Source organism: Eptesicus fuscus, chromosome 10, assembly GCF_027574615.1.
Source record: "Eptesicus fuscus isolate TK198812 chromosome 10, DD_ASM_mEF_20220401, whole genome shotgun sequence".
In the NCBI taxonomy this organism is placed as follows: Eukaryota; Metazoa; Chordata; class Mammalia; order Chiroptera; family Vespertilionidae; genus Eptesicus; species Eptesicus fuscus.
The window spans coordinates 35752974-35775187 of NC_072482.1; the positions used below are offsets into that span (position 1 = coordinate 35752974).

The 22214-nt window shown below is 35.8% G+C and overlaps 1 protein-coding gene across 2 annotated transcripts in view; it reads right to left on the bottom strand.

The window, feature by feature from the left end:
- COL12A1 (collagen type XII alpha 1 chain) overlaps positions 1-22214 on the bottom strand; it is a 110319-nt gene that overhangs the window by 83058 nt on the left and 5047 nt on the right. For both annotated transcript variants that reach the window (XM_008139503.3, XM_028156727.2), the window contains exons 3-13: positions 16723-16839; positions 14770-14913; positions 14258-14317; positions 11516-11779; positions 11173-11337; positions 10335-10508; positions 7785-8075; positions 6984-7586; positions 5646-5918; positions 3384-3656; positions 1484-1756 (exon numbers count right to left, since the gene is read on the bottom strand). In XM_008139503.3, coding sequence (XP_008137725.2) covers positions 1484-1756; positions 3384-3656; positions 5646-5918; positions 6984-7586; positions 7785-8075; positions 10335-10508; positions 11173-11337; positions 11516-11779; positions 14258-14317; positions 14770-14913; positions 16723-16839 — 2637 coding nt within the window. The remainder of the gene's footprint in view (positions 1-1483; positions 1757-3383; positions 3657-5645; positions 5919-6983; positions 7587-7784; positions 8076-10334; positions 10509-11172; positions 11338-11515; positions 11780-14257; positions 14318-14769; positions 14914-16722; positions 16840-22214) is intronic.

A 22214-nucleotide genomic window follows, 5' to 3' on the forward strand; every position in this document is an offset into this window, starting at 1 on the left:
TATTTCTAGCTCTTATTGTTTTCAAAACTTTAGTGTAGCCAATCAATGTCTCCGAAATACTTATGAAAGTATTAGTGATCAGTTCTAATTACTAATTATTTCTTATTGATACATTTATAGACATATAGTATTTTACAGTTCCCAAAGAGTTTCACTTACATTCTCCCATTTGATCTCCACGGGTCTGGTAGAAAGGGGTAACAATGATCATTCCTTCTTTACAGGTGGGTAAACTGAGGCTCAGAGGGGTTAAGGAATTATTTAAAGGTTACATGGCTAAGTAGCCAAACCAGGACTCTTCTGGTAATCAGTATTTTACACACAGGTATTTTATCTTTTGTTTAAATCTTCCTCTAAAAATAAATTTTATAGACTATTGAAATTGAATTCTTGATCACTAGTCCAGAGACAATTTTAATTCAAATATTTTTGGTTTTGTTTATTTGTTTTTAATTCTTGACTAAGTCTTGAAGCTTACCTAACCTACTGTAAGCCTGTCCCTGCTAATTAAAACATCTACAACCCTCCAAACTTCTGGATCCATCAAATTTAATGGATATTTTGCAACCATCACTGTGATTTCACATCACAAAAGATACTTCAGATTTGTTTTCTTTCTATGACCATTTTAAATAAGTTATCTAAAAGAAAGTAATAACAAGAAAGAAAGCTATGTCTGGTTTTCCATTTAGGCCCCCAACTATGGTACTGACTCATCGTTGTAATCATCCACTGACATTTCTTTTTAACATTATATTCCATTCTCATGTGGTTAAGTTATATGTATATTTTCTCTCTCTTACATGACTGGCTTTGTAGTTGTGGCGAGTTAATTCTAAGTTTCCATTATATTTCAAAGGTCCTAAAAGATATGAAGCTTTCTGACAATTTACTCTAGAGAACTAGGGAAACAGCTCCAGTGTTGTTCTTACTAAATACTTCATTAACTTTAAACCTCTAATATACAACTGAAATTTAGAGGTCAGTTGGAAAACAAACTAACAGAAACTTGGATTTTCAAATTTCTCAAGCTGTTATGCATGCTTTCCTACCTGGTGAATGAAAAGAGACTGGGAGTCAGAAAAGGGCTCCTCTCTGCTCCTGGGAGATAGAAGCAGCTGTGTGACCGTGGGCTATCCAAATGCTCTTCACCCACGACGTTTCCCAAGCTGCCTTCCCACTCTGAGTGTCACACACCTATTCTCCGTTCAACCAACCCATGGCATTGCAACACATCTTTAGGGCCTTATTATGCACCCAGCTCCCCAGCACACTTCTTCCTAATCAAGTTAAATTTTTCAGCTGCTTATATTCTACATCTCTGAATAAGAGGCAGTTTTATGATTGCTTATTTTTCAATACAAACGTCTTTTAAGAGAAAGGATTGTGCATTTCTAAATTTAATTCACTGGAAACATTCTCAGCTTCCTAAATGCAATGGCAAACAAGCTGGGGGGTCTCTATAAGCTATGACAGCAATTACCTTCAAGCGTTGTTCCTTCTCCAAAAAGGGCATCGCCGGCCCCAGAGGCATACAAGGCCGTCACGGATAAGGTGTATTTTGTCCCTTCGTTTAGTCCTCTCAGAACAGCGTTGGTTGTGTCTCCCCTCACAGTGACCTCTTGAGTTTCACCTCCTGCCACTGGGGTGTATGTGACCAGATACTGTTTCACTTTTCCCGGTGCCGCACTCCAAGATAATTTCATGGATGATGTGGTAGGGTCAGAAACTCTTAAGTCTCTTGGGTTCCCTCTAACTTCATTAAAACAAAACAAAACAGAAAAACTCATTATTTAATAAAATGACTTGAAAAATGCTTTGTTGCTATATATGCATATGTGCATGTGAAATTAAATTTATATCCTGACTCTTGCCTAGCCAATAGAGTTCAAGCACTTCTAAATTGGGCCCCATATATTAGAGGAAACAAAGCAAAAGTTATGCAATTCCTCCTCTGTGCTTACAGGGTTGGTTAAAATCTTTCATGTTAGAACCTGGCATGTAAAAAACAGCAAGGTTTTCTCTAAAAGTGGAACAAAGCACCATAAAATGTGTATACAGTATGTTGATTGGTATCACAATGTGGATTTTTAAGTCCTCTAAGAAATTTGCAATAAAAAAAGGACTTATTGGCACGATGCTATGAACGTCTAAATGTAATGGCCAGAAAATACACTAATGGGATAAAAATGATAAATGTAAAATACTGCTGTCCCTAAAAAAAATATGTAAGCGACGAAACAGCCTAAGAGAGGCCTAGCCTGGGGTAAAACTCAGGGGCTGTCCATCCCTGTGCAACTATGTTTGACATTTCATGACTTTCGTGGTAGAGTGGCCGTGTGGCCTCTGAAGGGTCTCAAGGCACCCAACTCTGTGACATTCCACTGGGCACACAACAGCCAGCCACTTTTACTCCAGAAAACAGCAAGATAAAGCCACCGGGTCATGTTGTGATACCCAGCACAGAGAGCTCTAGACCCCCAGGAGAAAAGAGACGAAGGGAAACAGTGACTTCCCAGAGGGAAGAGAGGCGGGAAAAGGCAGGTGGACAGGCCAAGGCTTGTGCGGAAAAGGCTAATCAGCTACCTTACGCGGGGAGGGAAATAGTGATGCAGGCCGAGCTAGAACCAATATTCCTTGTGAGTGTCTGCACTGGGACAACAAAGTGCACAAACTCAGGTATATGGCTTATTAGCAACATGAGTCTGAGTTACTATTTCATTTCTTTAGCCTTGATTTCCTTATAAAACTAGAATAATAAAAACAGCAACTTCATTGACTCTATGCAGGGTTCAATGAAATAATATGTAAAAAGCCCTTTAAACAGAACCTGACACACACAGGTGCTCAATAACTTTTCATCATTGCTAATATGGTGTTGTTATTATGGTTATGTTTTTAAAACTTTAAAAGTAGGGAATAAAATGAAAATTATGAATTCCTTATTTTTCTCTCAATGAATAACAGTAAATGTTAATCATTGGCCACAATCTATCCTGGGAGCCAAATCACACCATTTAAGTAAAAATAGGCCAATATTCTAAAATCTTCCTGAAGAAGTAACGTATAATCTGTTTCAAAAGTGCATAGCAGTTTGATTTTTTAATTGCTAGTAATCCTTAAATTTCTATTAAAACATTTAATAATATTTTAAAAATAATATTTAGACCACATCACAGCATTCACATTCTATTGAACCAAATAAATGCTATCATGAGAAAGTAAAAAGTGTGAGTAACTCAAGTCTAAAAGGACTACAGTCCAAAATATCGGATAATTGAGACCAACTGTCTCAGGGCTTGTAGTATCTGGACAGTTGTCCAAAGTCTTTCCTGCAGACTAAGAGTTGAGTTGTTACCATGTGGTCAACATATTTCCTCTACCTTCTTCCGTGGCTGCATTTCCAGTCAATGGGGAGCCAGGTCCTGAGACATATTCAGGAATTACAGAGACTTCGTATTTTGTGTCTGGAGTCAGGTTCTCCAAGGTTCTCCTCCTTTGGTTGGCTGGAGTGGTAACTTCTCTGCTTTCTCCACCAGCAGTTGGTCTGTATATAATTCGGTACCTTAGCACTCTCCCTGGAGCTTGAGTCCAGGTAATTTTAAAGCTATCTGTAGTCTCATCTGTCACTTGTAGGTTTCGAGGTGCTCCTTTTACTGAAATTTAAAAAATAAAGTTGCCTTTTTATATGAAAAATACAAAACTAGCTTTTGATCACTAAATTATAACAGTGCTCTAAACAAAGCCACAGTGAGCAATTGTTTGCCAAACATCCTGGTTACTTCATTCATTTAGCCAGGCATTAGCTAGATTCTGAAACAGCAAACAAATACAATGTCAAGAAACAGACCAAGTACTATTAACTTTTTAATCAAATAAAGAGGTATATATAATAGTAAACCTTTAGAATCATAAATACTCTATTAAATGATAAATTCATATTGACATAAAATTCAAAAATAAAAATTTGTTTCTTCAAATATAACTAACCTAGGCTTTTACTCTTACCAGATTTTCTTAGGAAAGTAGGAAAATAATACCTAACACCCAGATCTACCACATTTACCCACTTGAATGAATTGTCTTATCCAGTCAGTCCCACAACTAACTTTTTATCTGCACAGTCATTTGACTTGGAGAATAATGAGACCATACATGTGTTGGACCAAACACATTACAGATACTCAGTGAATGCTGGCCAGATCTAAATCTCAAGGTTAAGTTGCAATGTGGGTAACATGAATAGACTCACAGTCTTAAATGAATTTTTGATTGAACCCAAATGAGAACGTCATTTGACTTTGTGTTTAGTAAACATGCTTAAATAACCTATTTGTTTAATGGGAAAATTGTCCACACAGACATCACATTCAGGAAATGAACTAACAGTTTTTCTCTTCCCAATCCACTAGGGTATAACCACAGTGCAACATGCCTTCATGCACGTCACACACAATTAGAAGTTTATATAAAAATGCAACACATAAAAGAGAAAGAAATTATATCCCTTAAGAAAAGAAAGAAATGGCTGTTGGCAGACTTGCACCCCTGATTCATTTTATATGACAAGGAAAAAGACTAAATTATTCCCCCAAAATTAGGCAGATAAACTAATGGGTTTGAATACTGGCTCTGAAGCTTAATAGATGTGTGATTCTAAGTCTCTACATTTTAAATGTCAAATGTAGTGAAATGTATCAAAAAGTATTCAACTCTACCTAGCAAAGAGAATATATCTAAACAAACAATGCTTAAAGCATTTGGTAAAATTTGTACATTCATGTTCTTAGCAGCATTATTTACAATAGCTAAAACATGGAAACAACCCAAGTATCTATCATGGGTGAATGAATAAACAAAGTGTGATTTATACATCCAATGAAGTACCAGTCAGCCATAAGAAGAAAAGATATTCTGACACATGCTACAACATGGATGAACCTTGAGGACATTATGTTAAGTGATATAAGCCAGTCACAAAAGGACAAATATTGTATGATTATTCTACTCATATGAGGTATCCAAACTATTTAAATCCATAAAAACAGAGAGTAGAATAGTGGTTGCCAAAGGCAGGGAAAGTGGGGAAAGTGGGATATGGGGATTTATTGTTTAATGGGTATAGAGTTTCAGTGTTGCAATATAAAAAATTTCTGGAGATGGATGTGGTGAGGGTAGCACAACAATATAAATGCCACTGAACATACACTTAAAAATGGTTGAAATAGTCAATCTTATGTTACATAAATTTTACCACAATTAAAATAGAAAACATTGGGTAATATATATTTATCACTAGATCCGTAGATAAAGTAAGGCAGTTTCAAAAGTATTTGAACACGAGACTTTTGAAACGTGGGACAGAAAATGCTGGATAAGCAGTACTTTCAAGAGTTAATTCCATAATTACTAACAGTTCTCTATGTCTGTTATCCTCAAATGCACCAAAAGAAATCTAGGAGTTTTACTTAAAAGTTTTTTTCTCTTTTTAAAAGGGCTTGTGTATAGCTATATTTTAAAGATGCTCAATCTTACAGCAGCATTCACAGTTCTGAACTATAAAGCAGAGGGTTATTTCAAATGCTAACCCTGTCCCACAATAAATTCCTAGATTTTGGAAAACAGTGGCAGAAGCCCCATCACACCTTCCTCGGTGGTCTCCTCTCCAGCCAAGGGAATGCTGAAGCCGTCCTCATACTCCGCCGTCACATTGACCAAGTACAGGGTCTCTGGCTTCAGGTTGTTGAGAACGACGCTGGTGCTCGTCGCTGGCTCCACCACCGTGACCTCGTCATCCCCAGTAGCTTCTTTATAGGTGATGTGGTAGGAAAACACATTTTCTCCAGCAGGTGACCAGTTAGTCTTAAAACTGTAAGAAGTCACCTCAGAAAAGCTAAGATCCCTTGGAGGCACATAAGCTAATTAAAAAAAAAAAAAAAAAAAAAAAAGGAGGACATAGTTTAAAATTTTTAAATCTATAAAGCGAAAATAGACTTAATGACTACATGTTTCTGAAATGGCTCACAGTCACTTGGGAGAAGAATGACACTGAGGCTTAATAAATATTCTCCACATGACCATGGAGAGAAGACCTCTCACAGCCCTACAAGGAGGTCCTGATCATGTGTCTTGACCATATATAATACTAAGTTATAATGTTTAAATGACTAATTAAAATGGAATTTGAATTTTGAGCTTCTTAAGACAAAGCAGTAATGCAATGGTCCTACCCACAATTGGGATTTTAAATAGTAACAGACCTGAGCAAACCACCAAAATGCTCCCATTCATCCCTGGCAATCATATATTAACCTTTGGTGGTAAACAGTTTATTTCAAAGTAATAATAAAGAACATTTTTTAACAAAATAATATTTATTAAACTAAAACCTAGAAAGAGACAGTGTTTAAGGCACACAGCCTGTCCTCAGGGGACATACAAAGACATTGGAGAGCCAAGAGAGTGTGAGGTTATCAACAAAACAAAGCTGTACGTATGAATGTCAAATGACTGAAAGTAATGCTATAGCACTAGAACAATTAAGAAAGGCTCAATGAAAGAGATAAGATGAGTAACAATGCTGGGGGGGAAAGGGAAGAATTTGAACAAATGAAAAAAAAAGGATAGGGAAGTCTGGATGTAAGGAATGATGCACAAAAATAGTCTAGGAAAGGGAATGCATAAAATAATTTAAAGATCCAGGACTATGTCCTAGTTGCCCTTGATCCAAAGGACATAACTCAGCATCCACCACACAGTAGACGCTAAGATCAGAAACATCTCATGACTCTATAAAGAAAAAATGTCTAGGAGAAAGTCATATCTCAGAGTTAAATAAACTAACTTTGACAGTTTTCAATAACATAGGAAAGTCACTTTTTCCTGTCTATAAAAAGAATTGAAGAAGCATATTATCAACAATTTTAAAACCAAAAATTCTTTGTGCACAAAGAGATACCTTTTAATCGACAAAGACTACTAACCTTTTTTCTTTATAGCTGCCAACTCTTGCTCAATTCTAAGGCAGATGGACTGTGTGAGTTCAAAAGATATCCTCTGAAAAGCATCAAAATCTTCTACTGTGAACACATGGGTCTCAGCAGGAGGAGAGGCAATAGCTTCCAATTCTGAGCGGACGGCATCTTTCACACCAACTGCAAAGATTTCAACGTCTGAATTCCTCAGTTTTATAGCAGGATCTCTGAAAGCATCTGAAGATTTGCCATCAGTGATAAGAATCATGACCTTTGGTACGTTGCTTCTTGAACCCTTGCTAGGCACAAATATCTTCTCTCTGACATAAGTCATTGCTTTCCCAGTGTTTGTAGATCCTCCTCTGTAGGGGAAGGTGTTTATTGCTTCAATTATATCTTCAACTTTGGTGAATTTTTCCAAAGTAAACTCAGTATGAGGATCCCGGCTGTACTGGACAAGGCTTATCTGTACCCTATTTGGTGAAATCTCAAAACTTTTTATGAGAACTTCCAAAAAGGCTCTAACTTTAACAAAGTTGGCGATCCCGATGCTATAGGAACCATCAACCAAAAACACAATATCGGCTTTTATATCCACACCACGTGAGCATTCTGTAAAAAGAAAGAAATAAGGTTCAACAAGTATGAATTAATCATTAAAATGTAGCTATCTTGTTTACTTAGTAAGCATGCTTCTTTCAAAGAAAACTATTGCAAACATGTTGTTTAAAACTAAATCTGAATCAGTAAGACATGCTATCAAATGGACCTTCACATATTCCAACCCCAGTGAACCACCTGTGAACTCACCCACTTGAACTTTCATTGGCTGAGTCTTCTCCATTATTGAAACAGGTTCACTAGATGTCAGACCCTTCATGGCTGAAACACTGATCTGGTATTCTGTGTCTGCTGAGAGGTCGCGAACACTGAGTGTGGTTGTCTGAGGCCCCACACTCAGAGCATGCTGTCGGCTGCCAGTGGTCATTGGTATAAGGAGGACTTTATAGCCAGTCACTGGGCTTAGAGATGGAGTCCAACTTAGCTTAATGTATTTTGATGAAACTTCCGTGGCAACCAAATTTGAGGGAGGTTCAATAACTAAAAAGTAACAAGCAGAACAGTGATTTAGAATAATGGTATGCAACCCTATTGATTAAGGTCTTTAGGTTTGGACCTTTAATTCCCCTTCTTCCAATTAATCATGAATGTATCAGGAAGAGTTGCCCAACCTTGTTCCACATCCACCGTTACCCAGCAAACGGAAAGAGATTCAGTGGCAGATTTTTATCAGGGAGCTGGGAAGCACAGCAAAAAAGCAAAGTCCTTGGAAGAAAGTAATGATAGGACATCTGATACCTAATTCTTCTCTGGGACCAAGATTTCCATTTCTGTTTTTGGTATTTTACTCATTGCCTTTATTCTCAGATATCAGAGTAGGTACTTGAAAAATATTTGTTGAATCAATGACTTACTCAAGTCTTTAGAAAGGTTTTCCCTTTTAATTATACTATAAGAATAAAAATATAATCTTTTAAAAAACACCTTATAGTATGCCAAGAAAGATAAACTCAGCAAGTCCAAAATGACAGGCTTTTTATTTTAAACAGTTTTATTCCCACTTATTTCAAGGTAAGAAAAATAGTTCAATGATGTTCATAATGCCACCAATGAGAGGTGAAACAATGGTTTACAACATGCATGCTGACAAATACTGAAATCTAAAGAATTTCTATCCTTACTCAATTGAGAACATAGTCGTGTACTTAACAGAAAACACAAAATACTTGAAGATATTTTAGAGAAAATCTTCAAGTTTTTACATTTGTCAATGAAATCAGTTTACCAGAAGATATAGTTTTAATTTGTATGTCAGCTGCAAGAAGTAGATGATAAAACAAGCACAAATTTTACTCATCATCTCCTCAAAAAGGCAATCAGATGGAGTATTTAAATGATGCCTAAAGAAATAAGAAATGGTGGGAGGGAAGCAATGGATATGCCAGCTGGAAGCCTGGCCAAATCTTCTGAGTGATTCAGAGATAGTACAGGGAACAGAAATCTCAGGCAAATCCCATCAAGAACAAGAAGGCCATGAATAACACCTGCCACATGGCCTGCACCCATGGCAGGGGGAGGAAGGTTCAAACAGTGACAGAGCAAAAGTTTGGCCTTCCCCTAGTACATGCACACCAGTGAAGATGGAGAGGAATTAGAATGCTTAACAGATTGAGAAAAGAGAGGTTAACTAGAGAAAAGTGGGATGAAGGATGGATTTTGTACTAATATTGATAATAAAAAAAAAAGTCAGACATTAGGCAGTTAAAGCAAAAAAGATTTGGAACCTATGAATTAATGAGAAGGAGTTCTGAAAAAGAATTAGGGCCAATGAACACTGCCAAAATACTTGGGGTTTGGAGATTAAAGAGTTTATGTAATTGAAGATGTAGCTATTTAGAATTTATCTTTAATCACTTGTCAATTCTCAGGCAAAGATGAGAACAATCATGGAACTTGTGACTTTTTAACGCCCAAAAGGATGGTTATGAAATGTCTTCTCTTTCTCCCATATATTCAGAAGCAATAGCTTATAAAAATGGGAAAATTTTCCAGATATGGAAGGAGCAAATTGACTGATTTTGAAATATTCTTAAAGCTTTGAAAACATGATGCAGAGTATGATGATGGAAAACCCATTTCCTTCACCATTTAATAGAAACAGTGTTGCTATTAGTTTAAGTTGCAGAATGCTAAAATTAATGTCTCCCCAAACTGTCAATGTTTAAATCAGAGTATGAAGTAATTAAAGCAAGTACCTGAATAGCATAATTATGTACACTCAACATGTACAAAATGGTCTTAAAGAAAAAGAGCAAGTCAAACATCTAAAAACATCTATACTATATTTTTATTGATTTCAGAGAAGAAGGGAGAGGGAGAGATAGAAACATCACTGATGAGAGAGAATCATTGATCATCTTCCTCCTGCACACCCCACACTGGGGATCGAGCCTGCAACCTGGGCATGTGCCCTGACTGGGAATCGAACTGTGACCTCCTGGTTCAGAGGTCGATGCTCAATCACTTACTAGTAGCCACACCGACCGGGCTAACAATAATTTTAAGAACTTTACAATGCTAGAAATATTTTATCACTTAATGTTCCACTGAGGGGGAATAACAGTGCAAATGATATCAACAGGTTGAGTAACTAAAAAACAATACAAGTGGAGTACACAGTTGGAGAATCACTGGAGGATATGGTTGAGTAAATGTGTCTCCTCCTTGATACTGTAAAGCTATAAATGCTATCAAATAATGAAAAAGGCTAACACATAGAACACTCAGCAGTCCACTCACCTTCTTCTCCACTAATCAATTCACCAAGTTGCTCATCAACACCTGAGCACACCTGGGAGATGATCTCATTCTGAATATCCACAATTGCATCAAAGTTGGCCACGTTGAAAACATGGTTTAGTGAAGGTGTGGAGGCAATTTGTTTGAGTTCTTTTGCATCTGCAGCTTTAATGCCTTAAAAACAACATGAAAAGGATATGGTGAAAAGGGAAATGTGCTGAATTGGGGCAGATCTGTGTTTTCTCAGTCTTGCACAAGTGAAGGCATTTTTAAATCCTTATTCAGTCATAAACCAGGATTGCTTTGCTTCATAACGAATGTGCAACTGTTCAAATGACAAAGACATTTTATAATTTCACATCCAGTGGCCAGCCAAAGATGAAAACGAATGCTTAGCAAAACAGAGTGGGCCCTTATCCCAATCATGCCATCATTTGTCCCTGCCATCTGCAAAGATAATACTTTTTTCTTCCAGAGTCCTGAATGAGCTGGATGGAACCCTCTAAATTCTTCAAGGATTACATAATACAGGAAACATAAAAAACACTTAATGATAATACAAGGAGGATCTTTATTAGGATCATTGGCTCAGCATTCTTTGAAAAGTAGAGGGCTGGCAAAAAGCGCGAATACCACCTCACTTGATGCATATGTTAAGGGAGTTGGGTGAGAGAAATAGACAAGCCACAAGTTTTACTCAAAAATTATGTGGCTTGATACTACATTATAAAATGCAATAAAATTTTTACAGCATCCTTCCCTGAGGAGTCAAGCCTTCATCTTCCTAAGCGTTAAGTATTGAAAAGTTCCAAAATGAAAATAACCAAACTTGGCCTACCCAAAGAGAAAACTTCCACCCCGATACTGCGAAGCTCTCTGGCTGGAACTTCCACTTCATCCTGGGATTTGCCGTCCGTAATAATAATTGCCACTTTAGGAAAGCCAACTCTTGCTCCAGCAGATTCCGTGAAAGTATTTTTAATTAGATAATCAATGGCATCCCCTGAAATGAAAGGCAATACTATATTTACTCACCCTGCACTATACAATTTTGTCCAAGTCAAAAACAATGTGATTTGATTAATAAATTATTTAACACATGATAATTGTGCAATGCTTCATTTCTTTCCCAAACAGGTCTTTCATTTATTCTCAACGATAACAACATTTGGAAAACATACCTGTCATTGTGTTGCCACCTTTGTATGGGATTTTTTTAATTGCGGCAAGAAGCTCATCCCTTTGGTAGTACTGGTTTAAGTTAAATTCAGTCCTGGTATCAGAGCTGTACTGAATGACTCCAACCCTTGTCTTCTCTTCCCCAATGTCAAAAGCAGACACGAGAGCAGCAATAAAGTCTAAAATGTACTTGAAATTATTTCTTCCCACACTCCATGAGCCATCCACGAGGAACACTAAATCAGTCCAGGCACTGACAGAGCATTCTGAAATACAGTTGAGATATTTTTAAGTGATGCGTTATTAAATCTATCCATCATAAAAGAAATACAAACCCACTTTGCCAAAATGTTGGCTCCTCAAATCATTTTGTTCATTAGGACATAGTCACATTGGTCTTCACCCACAACTGACATGCACAAGAGAATATAAAATTTTATTAGCACACATAGAAGCATTTTCAGTGCCTTCACGCATTTATGGAACTATATGTCTTTAAACTGCTAAATAAGAAATGCAAGAACAGACAAACAGATAGATGACCTACTCTCCAAGGGCATGTGACTCTAGTATTTATGCTATAAACCTATCTATTTTTATAGACTATGTCCTCACTTCTCTTTTCTTCAAGTAAAAATTATATAAAACATCTGGGAGATATAAAAAAGAAATGTAAGCAAAGTGTTTTTACTCCTTGGTATTTAGCAATAAATAAATATAAAACAATTGCTGTACCATTCAAGCAAATGCAGTTGAGTTGAAGAAATTAGCAAATCTTTTAACATTCTCCTGCATTTTACAATATAATTGTCTGAAGTTTGCAGTGGGTTTGTCTGGAGGGTTCATAACTCTAACAGGAGTAAAAACAAGCATAAATATGATGCAAGATAGCCATAATATCTTGTTGTCCTAATTATCAATGTATTTGAATTTGATAACTAAAATCTACTTTTACTAAACAAAGACGGGGGAAGAATTATAATTCAAAAGAAAAAATGCACATGGTATCTTTAAATTACTAAAATGCTTTTACAACTCTCTGTGTTCATGAGGAACATGTTGGTTTTCATGAAAATCTGTATTCACAAAGCAACACTGGGTGAATTTTCTGAAGATGTTTTTGTTCTTACAGTCACTTTTTTAAATATATATTTTTTTTATTTATTTCAGAGAGGAAGGGAGAGGGAGAGATAGATAGAAACATCATTGATGAGAGAGAATCACTGATAGGCTGCCTCTTGCACACCCCCTAATGGGGATCCAGCCAACCCAGGCATAAGCCCTTGACCGGAATCGAACCTGGGACCGTTCAGTCCACAGGCCAATGCTCTATCCACTGAGCAAAACCAGCTAGGGCTGATGGATGATTAAAATAAGGATTTGCCTTGGAAGAGGAGGAAAATGCAAGCTGCAGGCCCAAATAATTTTTGCACACGATTTAATGAGCCCATTTAAGTCTATTGAAAAGTCAATATTTGGCAGAATGCTTTGACCTAAAATAAAAATGATGGTTCAGGGGAAATATTAGTATTGACACTACATACTTCATTTCAGTTTATAGACATCAGAAAGAATAATAAACAGTGATCTAGAACAAAAAATTCCAGATAAAGGAGACTTTGTGTCCGTAATCATTTTTATTGTCTCCTGGGTCATAAGTTCAACTTTTACAAGGTAGCAAAATTAGAAGTCCAAAAGACCCCTCAGGGTCCATTCCACTAAGTCAGACAAAGCAGTATACAACAAAAGGAGGCTGGAACCTGCAAAACTTAGACTAAATAAAATTGCTTTCATTTTATTACAAATGCTCCAACTTACCAGTTCTGTCTTACAGAGATTCTGTAAAGGCTACAACTGCCATCAACTAAAGTCATGTAAGTTCCCTGGACATGAGCATAACATATACACAGACCTGGAAATACATTTTCATGGCAATAGAATTGCTTAAAACACTATGAGGGCATCTCCCTTCTGTTCCAGCCTTATATTTCTCATATATCCCTAAGCTGCCACCTATTTCTATCCGTTTATCTTTGAGATAATGAGTTAAGTTCAGTGATGAGGTCTGTTTCTCACCTACTGCCAAAATCCTGCAGGAAAATTTGGACACACACAAATTCAAAACACCCCCAGTAAAAAGAATCCTATATAATAAAAGGCTAATATGCAAATTGACTGAACGGCAGAACAACTGGTAGGTCGCTATGACGCGCACTGACCACCAGGTAGACGCTCAATGCAGGAGCTGCCCCTGTGGTCAGTGTGCTCCCACAGGGGGAGCACCACTCAGCTGACTCACTGCTGGCGAGCACAGCACAGTGGGAGGAGCCTCTCCTGCCTCACAGGCGGGCAGTAAGGAGCGAGGGGTCCCAGACTGTGAGAGCCCCTGCGAGAGGGATCGGGCCTACACCAGCAGGCAGACATCCCTCAAGGGGTCCAGGACTGCAAGAGGGTGCAGGCCGGGCTGAGGGACCTTCCCCACCCCCCCCCGCCCAGTGCACAAATGTCATGCACCAGGCCTCTAGTATTTAATAAATAAAGTGAAAATTTGGCTAGAAAGTCAAAACATAGATATGATAACTACTTAGTCATATATTACTATTGTATTGCCTATAGTTCTAGATAAAGCTTATAGAAAATAATATAGAAATAAGATCAGACTATGTATATAATTGAGACATCTCCTTCATATTACATTTATGACTTCTACAAATCCAAGCAAAAATATTAAGGGAAATACTTACTTTGTATCTCTGTTTTTCCAGGTTTCTTCTCCCCTGGTTTCGTAGGACCACCTGTTTGAACTGAGTCAAAAACCTGATTATTATTTGAACCCATACAAATACTTCCTAAAAGTAAAATACATATATTGTCTTTCACTAGTGTCTTTCAAATGAATGGTCCATGCCTAGCTGGTCATAGAATACAGCCAAATAAATATTTCCGTGCAACTAAATCATTTTTATTAAGTATTAGATATATTTCAAAAAGACATTAACTTTGTTGCTTGGCAAACTTTAATGTTTTTAATAGTTTTCATTCATAGCATTCCTAATGATTCCAGAGACCAAGCTTATAAATCAAGTATGAGTTATTCGTATCCACTAATAACTAGGATCATAAAAATGACTATTCTAGGAAGAATAGTTAATAATGATATAAATTAACTCTTCATGGTAACAGATTAAATGTGAAAGTGGGAGAAATCTTCTGCAAAAATATTAAAAGAATAAAATTACTTTATATATGTGCTTACTTGTTAGTTGACCTATAACTGGTACACTTTCTTCTACTTCATCATATGAAGTGATTGTCACCACATACTCTATTTCAGGTATTAGATCTGATAATAAAGTTTCAGTGGTATCAGCTGCAAGGGTAAATTCTTTAGTTGGCCCATCTGGAAATATAGAAAGGAATATATGAATGCAACAAAACATTTTTACGTATAACACAATATAATGTAATTCCCATATATACAGAAAATCTGAAAAATTCAATATATTTTATTTTTCAGAACATCCAAACATTATGTTTTACTGTTCTTCAAAATAAAAACTTTGAATTCTAGGAACTCAATAAATAGACTTGTTACAAGCATATCCAATATTCGTTTGAGGACTTAAAGAGTCCTCTAGATTAAAGATATTCCAGAACAGCAAACCAAAAATCTTATTATTTTGGAAGACTAACGATAGATAACAAAATTTTTTATAAATGAGATATAAAGTGGGAAATAATTTAATATTAAAGTATGCATTAGAGGAGAGCAGAGAAAGCAAAAAAAAAAAATGGGGGGGATGAAAATCATCTCCTGGAAAACAGACCCCACAGGCTAAAAATAACCTCTACTGGGAAACGATTAGTGTGGAAGCAATGCGTCCTCCATACTCAAAAGGGTGCATACCTTAATGGGTAACCACGCCTCTGAATTCACTAGGTAGCAAACACTTCAAGGCACAGTATGCATAGTGTTTATTTACATATTAACAATTTTTATACTTCCTTCTAGATTATGTTAAATTTCAAATCAATCAGGAAATACAGTAGTTCCAAAGGGCTAAGTGCCCATTAAGATTTTTAAATTATATTAAAATTTCATCAAAACATAAATAATCAAAAAAGGTAACAGATGTAATAGAACTCTGAAAAGTGCTCTTGGTTTCGTGTAGAACATTGCAGAACCAACCAGGGCCCTCCTGGAACAGGAAGACACCAGGGCTCTGCTCTGTTGGGTGGTCCCAGTAACAGCTTGGGGAATTTAGGAGTCAGTGATTTACAACATCTGGGAACAGAATGGATGCCTTTTCAACTGCTTTTCTGTTTTGGAATGAATGAATTAGTTGACTACAAATATATGTGGGGAGAAAAGATTCAAAGAAAAAGTAAATTCTTGACCCCTTTTTTAAGTTCTCAGATCATATTAAAAAACAGTTTCCCAATTCCCTGTTAAATCAGCATTTAAAATAATTGGTATTTTTTAAAGCCATAAATAAACACAGCTCAGATGATAAGTTATGTTGCCATCATCCATCTCTACTGTCAGTCTACCAAGTCTATCAAGACTTGATCCTACCACCTGGACGGTGTTAGTGAAAATGGTGATTTTTTCCCATTCAATGTTAGAACTAAAAGTTAATCAGCAGAGATTGGTTCCCATACTTGGGCAACATCATGAACACTAAATATAACTCTTGAGAAACAGCCATTTTTTTTTTTTTTTTAGACAGTTAACCTGGGATCTATAGAATCCACACAGTCAAAGTAAATTCTTATCTTTCGTCATAGTAGCTCACCATTATCCCAGAATAATAAAATTCCCTGAGTACTGAAGTGTGTAGGACATGGGGTAAGGTATAGCAACTCACTTTATCATTTGATACTTTACATGTTGAATATTAACTAATTCAAGAAGAATGTTAAGAAGTAAAAACTCTTTTTTATAAAATCAAAGATGACCAGCAATATTCTGATCAGGTTAAAAAAAAAAGTCCACTTTTAATAACAACAGCTTAGCACAGCAAACCATGTGAATGAAGCTCAGCACTATAAAAATATAACAGTGAGTATTAGACTGAGCCCACCAAATATTTGGTGACATTGGCTAAATCTATCAGGTTTTCTAAATCTCAGATTCTTCATAATAAAATGAAAAGAGGGGAAAAGACTGGATTATATTATCTTTAATGTTCCTAATAATAAAACTTACCTGTTGTAGGATCCACTGTTATTCTGTAACCCACAATTGGATCGGCTGGTCTTTCCCATGACATATGAACAGTATTTTCATCTATTATTTTAAAATTCAAGTCTGAAGGTGGGTCAACTGCAAAAGAGAGAGTGCCTATCAGTTACATTTTCCAATTTCAGAAAATTGTCAATTTAATTAATAAGAATTGTGTTGAGCAAAGCTTACTAAATTGTCTTTGCATAAATTTGTTTCCAACAAATATAAAAGATATCTTGTTGGATAAGAATAAAATTAAAAGCTGACAAGATATGACAAAACATCAGAGAGTATACATATTACAGAAGACAGCACAAAACACTTTTGATTCTTGAGTTGCTAGGTCATCCAAGAATGGCCAGCAAAATCAAGCATACTAGAAACATATTTGGATACAAGTACATACAAGTACAATGAGATCACATATAATAACCACATATGCAAACAATTCACATAACAATTAAAAGAATTTCAATACATGCTGAGTGCAATTTGAATAAGCATGCCATATCACAACCTGCTTACAACCATAGAAGTTCATTTAGAACATTGACACAATACTTTTTTTCCATAATGTGGAAAAGAATCAATGATATTTTTGGTTCATTCTCTGCATCCAAGTCTTGCTATTAATTTTTGTTTGACACATCTCAATCTGTGGCAGAGATGAAACTGTATTTTAATGAAAAGATGGAATCATGGGAAATTTAGCACTGTTATGTTTCACAAGGAAATATACATTTAATGTATATTCATACAAACAAATATTCAGATAGTAATGAGATGTTAATAATGTATAAATATATAAAGAGTGATAAATAGATGTTTATAAAAGGAATATTCTGCCTGTTTACACCAATTTGCTGTACGTTTCCAAGGTGTAAACCAACACTGTTCTTTTTCTTTGCAGCAGGCGTACTCCATACTAGAAATGGCATTTTAAGTTAAAATGCCAGTATGGCCCTCTACAAAACAATGGTTAATTATGAAAAGACAACATCAATGTATATTTACGGACATTTATTTACAGAACTTAAAGAAAACAGTGAAGAAGGATCAGCAATCTGGAGACATGACTGCGCATAAAAACTTGGAGAAGTCAATGAAAGGAATAATCGAAAAGTACAGAAAGAAATAGTTTACATACAAAACTGTACAGCATCATGCATGTGTCAATGAAATGTTGACTGGTTTTTAGTTTCCCACAATGAACAAAAGCCTCCATGTACAATAGTCATTACACAAAGACGTTTCAGAAATATTTTATAATGATATTCTCTCTGCAATGTTCATGCCTCATCATGCAGCATTGTACTGACTCACTGTCAGTGCATGGTCAATGCATTACAAACTATTACTCTTGAAGCAGATTCACAAAGTAAGAAGACTTTCAGCCATACTCTTCTTAAAGTATTTAAGTCTGAACGTATTCCGGTGAGTCAGAATTTTTGAGAGATTAAAATCTCCTTGTAGGTTTTCACAGAGGTCAATTGAAATACAGCAGTAGCTTTGAGACATGAGTCATAGAATTTAACTGGGGTTAGCAATTTATGTAATATTAATACGTTTTAATGGAAATAAGATAAAGTAAGCAAACGTTTGCTTTAATAAACTGCTGCTTACAACTGTAGGAGATGGCTTTTTGTTTTTATTGGATACACTAGTAATGGAACGAATGTTATTTTCTTACTATCCATACACAGGCAGTGAGATTAGACTATTAATCTACATGCATAGTTTAATTATCCAGCATTCTGCTGTCCGTTACCGTATTGCGAGGTTCAGCTGCCATCATCACTTAGTATAACAAGCATGCAACAAATGTTAATAGGACAATAGCTATTAAGAATATCATTATAAAATATTGTTCCAGTAGCAATGGCTCAGGACAAATTTAATGCAAAGGCAGACACAACTGGCCTGAGCATGCTTTAAAAAAAATCAGTACATGGAAAAACAGTACCACCAACCTTGTAGGGAAATTGACCTGAAGCGGCAGACATTAGGCTAAAACTGCTGAAGGGCAGCAGCGGCCCACCTTGTTGATTTCCAAATGACCAGGATTCCAGAAAAACTGAAAAATTGACTGTTGGGAAAAGTCTTTAACATTTCAGAGGAACTTAAGGTGTTCATAGAAACTCAGACGTGGTACTTAGGAATCAAAAGTAAGAAAGAATGGCCAACCAGCATGTGTACAAAGACAGCCCGCCCCACGTTTCCTCTTGCCACTTTTATCACAGATAAAACCTTTCAGGATTGTCATGCTGTGTATACATTTTTTGGTTTGTTTTCTTTTTTTCTTTGTAAAAAAGATAACAAATCAATGCAAAATGTATTTTCATTCATTTTAAAAATATTTTCTTTTACATAAAAATAATTCACAACTGCCCTTGTATTGTCACAAGCAGCACCTTGTATTCCCTGAAACACTTTATAATTGTCTCTTTTTCTTCTCATATCAACCCAGCATGGTGGGCCTTATTATCCCAGTTTCATAGATCAGTCAGTGAAATTGAGGGGTTAACACAGCTAATGAGTAGCAAAACTTTGATCCCATGATCTGACTCAGCACATACAATTTTCTTCCATACTGAGTTAAATGTAAAGAATAAGAAATATTTGAGTAAAAGATTAACTTTAAAAAACAATATTTAAGCATAGTTAACTATTAATATATACACATATTTCTCTATTTTATAAAAACCATTATTTGATGCCTATTCAATAATAAATATATGATACTCATATATCTCCAAATTCTTCACACACTTGTCAAGCAATTTTAAAATTAAAATGTCTATCTTGATATATAATTTTTTTAAAATAATGTTTTTAATTATGGCACCTAAAAGGAAGAAACATCCAAGAATTTACCAGAGGTGGATGGATGGATGAATGGGAAGATGGACAGGTGAGAGTGGAATAGCCTAAGTTTTGGCAAGTATATAAACTGTGTTGAATATAACGAAAAACTGAGAAAACACTACAAATAATAATCTTGATAAACTAGTAAGAATTTTAATCTAATCTTTGTGATAATAACACTGAAAATGGTGCTAAAGTTCTATAATGACAGAGAACTTTAGAAATGTGCAAAGAATGATTTTACTATATTCAAAAGGCATTCATTTACATTTTCCATCCAAAGTTAGTATAAATTTAATATTTTTGTCATGATATCGTTGTTAATTTCATTTGTGTTTCTAAAATAACCACTTGAAAAGTTAATATTTCAGACAAGTAATGAATCATTTGTGCACATTATGTAATGTGTTCGTTAAACTAGCTAGGTTGACCAATTTTTTAACAAGAAAGAAGCACTGTATGGGCAAACTAGTGCTAAATCGGGACTAGAATACCTGGGTCTTGTCTTCCTAATTAACTATGTTAATTGACTGAACTATTCAGCCTCTGTGTCCTCATTTTTTCATATGGTAGAGGAGAAAATTAGAATAGATGATCTATGAGTTCTCCTCTAGTTTGAAATTTCTGATACAAGTTTGACACAGAAATATATAAATATATATTAAGTAGCCTCTTAATCTAAACACAAGATAATTAAAGCTTATGGCCTCAACTCACTAATGAATTGGTAATATCAAATTGTTCATTATATATTACTAGAGGCCTAGTGCATGAATTCATGCACAGGTGGGCAGGGCCGGCCAGGGGGGAGGGGCCATGGAGAGTTGGCAGGCCGGCCCCAACCCCTGGTGAAACCCCTGGTCAAACTCCCAGTTGAGGGGACAATTTGCATACTAGCCTTTTATTATATAGGATAATTCTAGATCATGCAAAGTACTGGCCAAGTGACAAGGTTAATAAAGTCTATGCTGTATCTAAAAATTACAAACACTAAAGGCAAAAAAATCACTTTCACCCTTATTTTTATAGGATAAACTACTGTATTATGAAAAATAAAGTTCCTTGTATAAGTAGGTAGAAGGAAAACAAGATAAAGGTGATCCCACTTATAAAAAAGGAGAAATGCAAAAAGTGAATGTCAAATCTTTTAAATAATTATAAAAAAGTATTGGGCTTTCAACATATAAAAAATTAAGTAAGTAGAAATTGATTGGAAAACAGTAGAAATATAAAAATGTAAGTATGACTTGCAAAAGGGAAAGAAAAGTAACTATGGCTACTTTAAACTAAAATTGAAATGGCATATCAAGAAACAGGGATGCAAGTTAAAATTTTGAAATGTCCCCAACAGTAATATTTCAAAGAAATTCTGTTCTAGCCCATTGTCCCCAGAAAGGTTTTGGCCACAAATTTTGTTAGCTTTTCACAGGCTCCTAGGACCATTAGTTGGTCATTAGCACAGAAGCTGTGCTGTCAAGAACAGGAGCCACCTGCCACAGGTGGTTCTCAAGCACTTGAAACGCGGCCAGTCCAAAATGAAATGCACTGTAAGCTTAAAATGCACACTCAACTTCAAAGACTAAGTACAAAAAATGTAAAATATTTTACTAATAATTTCTATATTGATTATATGTTGAAATGATAATGTGATATTATTAGGATACATAAAGTTATCCTATATAATAAAAGGGTAATATGCAAATTGATCCTAATGGCAGAATGACCAGAACGACCTCTGGACCAGTCACTATGAGGCGCACTGACCACCTCTTGGTCCTTTTCCCCGGCAGGCACCAATCACCCAATGGTGAAGGGGGAACCAGGAGTGGGTGGCGGCGGGGCCTGGGCCAGCTGTGGGGGGCTGGGCCAGCTGCAGGCAGCTGGAGAAGATAACCCTGATTGCAGGCCAAGCCTAGGGACTGTACCCATGCACAAATTTCGTGCACTGGGCCTCTAGGATTAAATATATTATAAAAATTAGTATCTCTTGTTTCTTTCTCTTTTTTTAATGTGACAACCAGAAAATTGTAAGTTATGCATGTGGCTTGCATTTGTGGCTCTCAATATATTTCTATTTAACAATTCTGAACTAGAAAATAAAGAAAACAAAAAGAATCCTATTAAAATATAGTTATTAAATGCTGATGTAAGGGGGTGAGAGACAAGAAAAGATACAGCTTAAGAAAGAGCTGTTCCATGTGGAAATAAATACAAATTAAAAAGACAAAATGTGAGAAATGTGAAAATAATCAGTAAAAGATAATAAAATGTTCTTTTCAACTGTGCTTTGCTAACCAGCCATTATCCAATTCAGAATTAAATTTTTTCCACTTACATCATTTCCAACCTAATTATTTTCCTAAGATTCTCAAATCTTTCTGATTTTCAAATAGCTATTTTCTTAATGAGCAATAACTAGGCCACTTCAGTGAATTATCTAAAAATATCTTTAGTAGGGCTTCCAGAGTTCCTCAAATAAACTTCCTTCCTAACAATGACACAGAGAGGAACATTAAAGACAACCTCATCTGAACATGACTTCACAGAGGCCATTCTGGAAAGCCTCTCCATTCACAAAATATTCATCAGATAAGACGAGCCATGCCGAA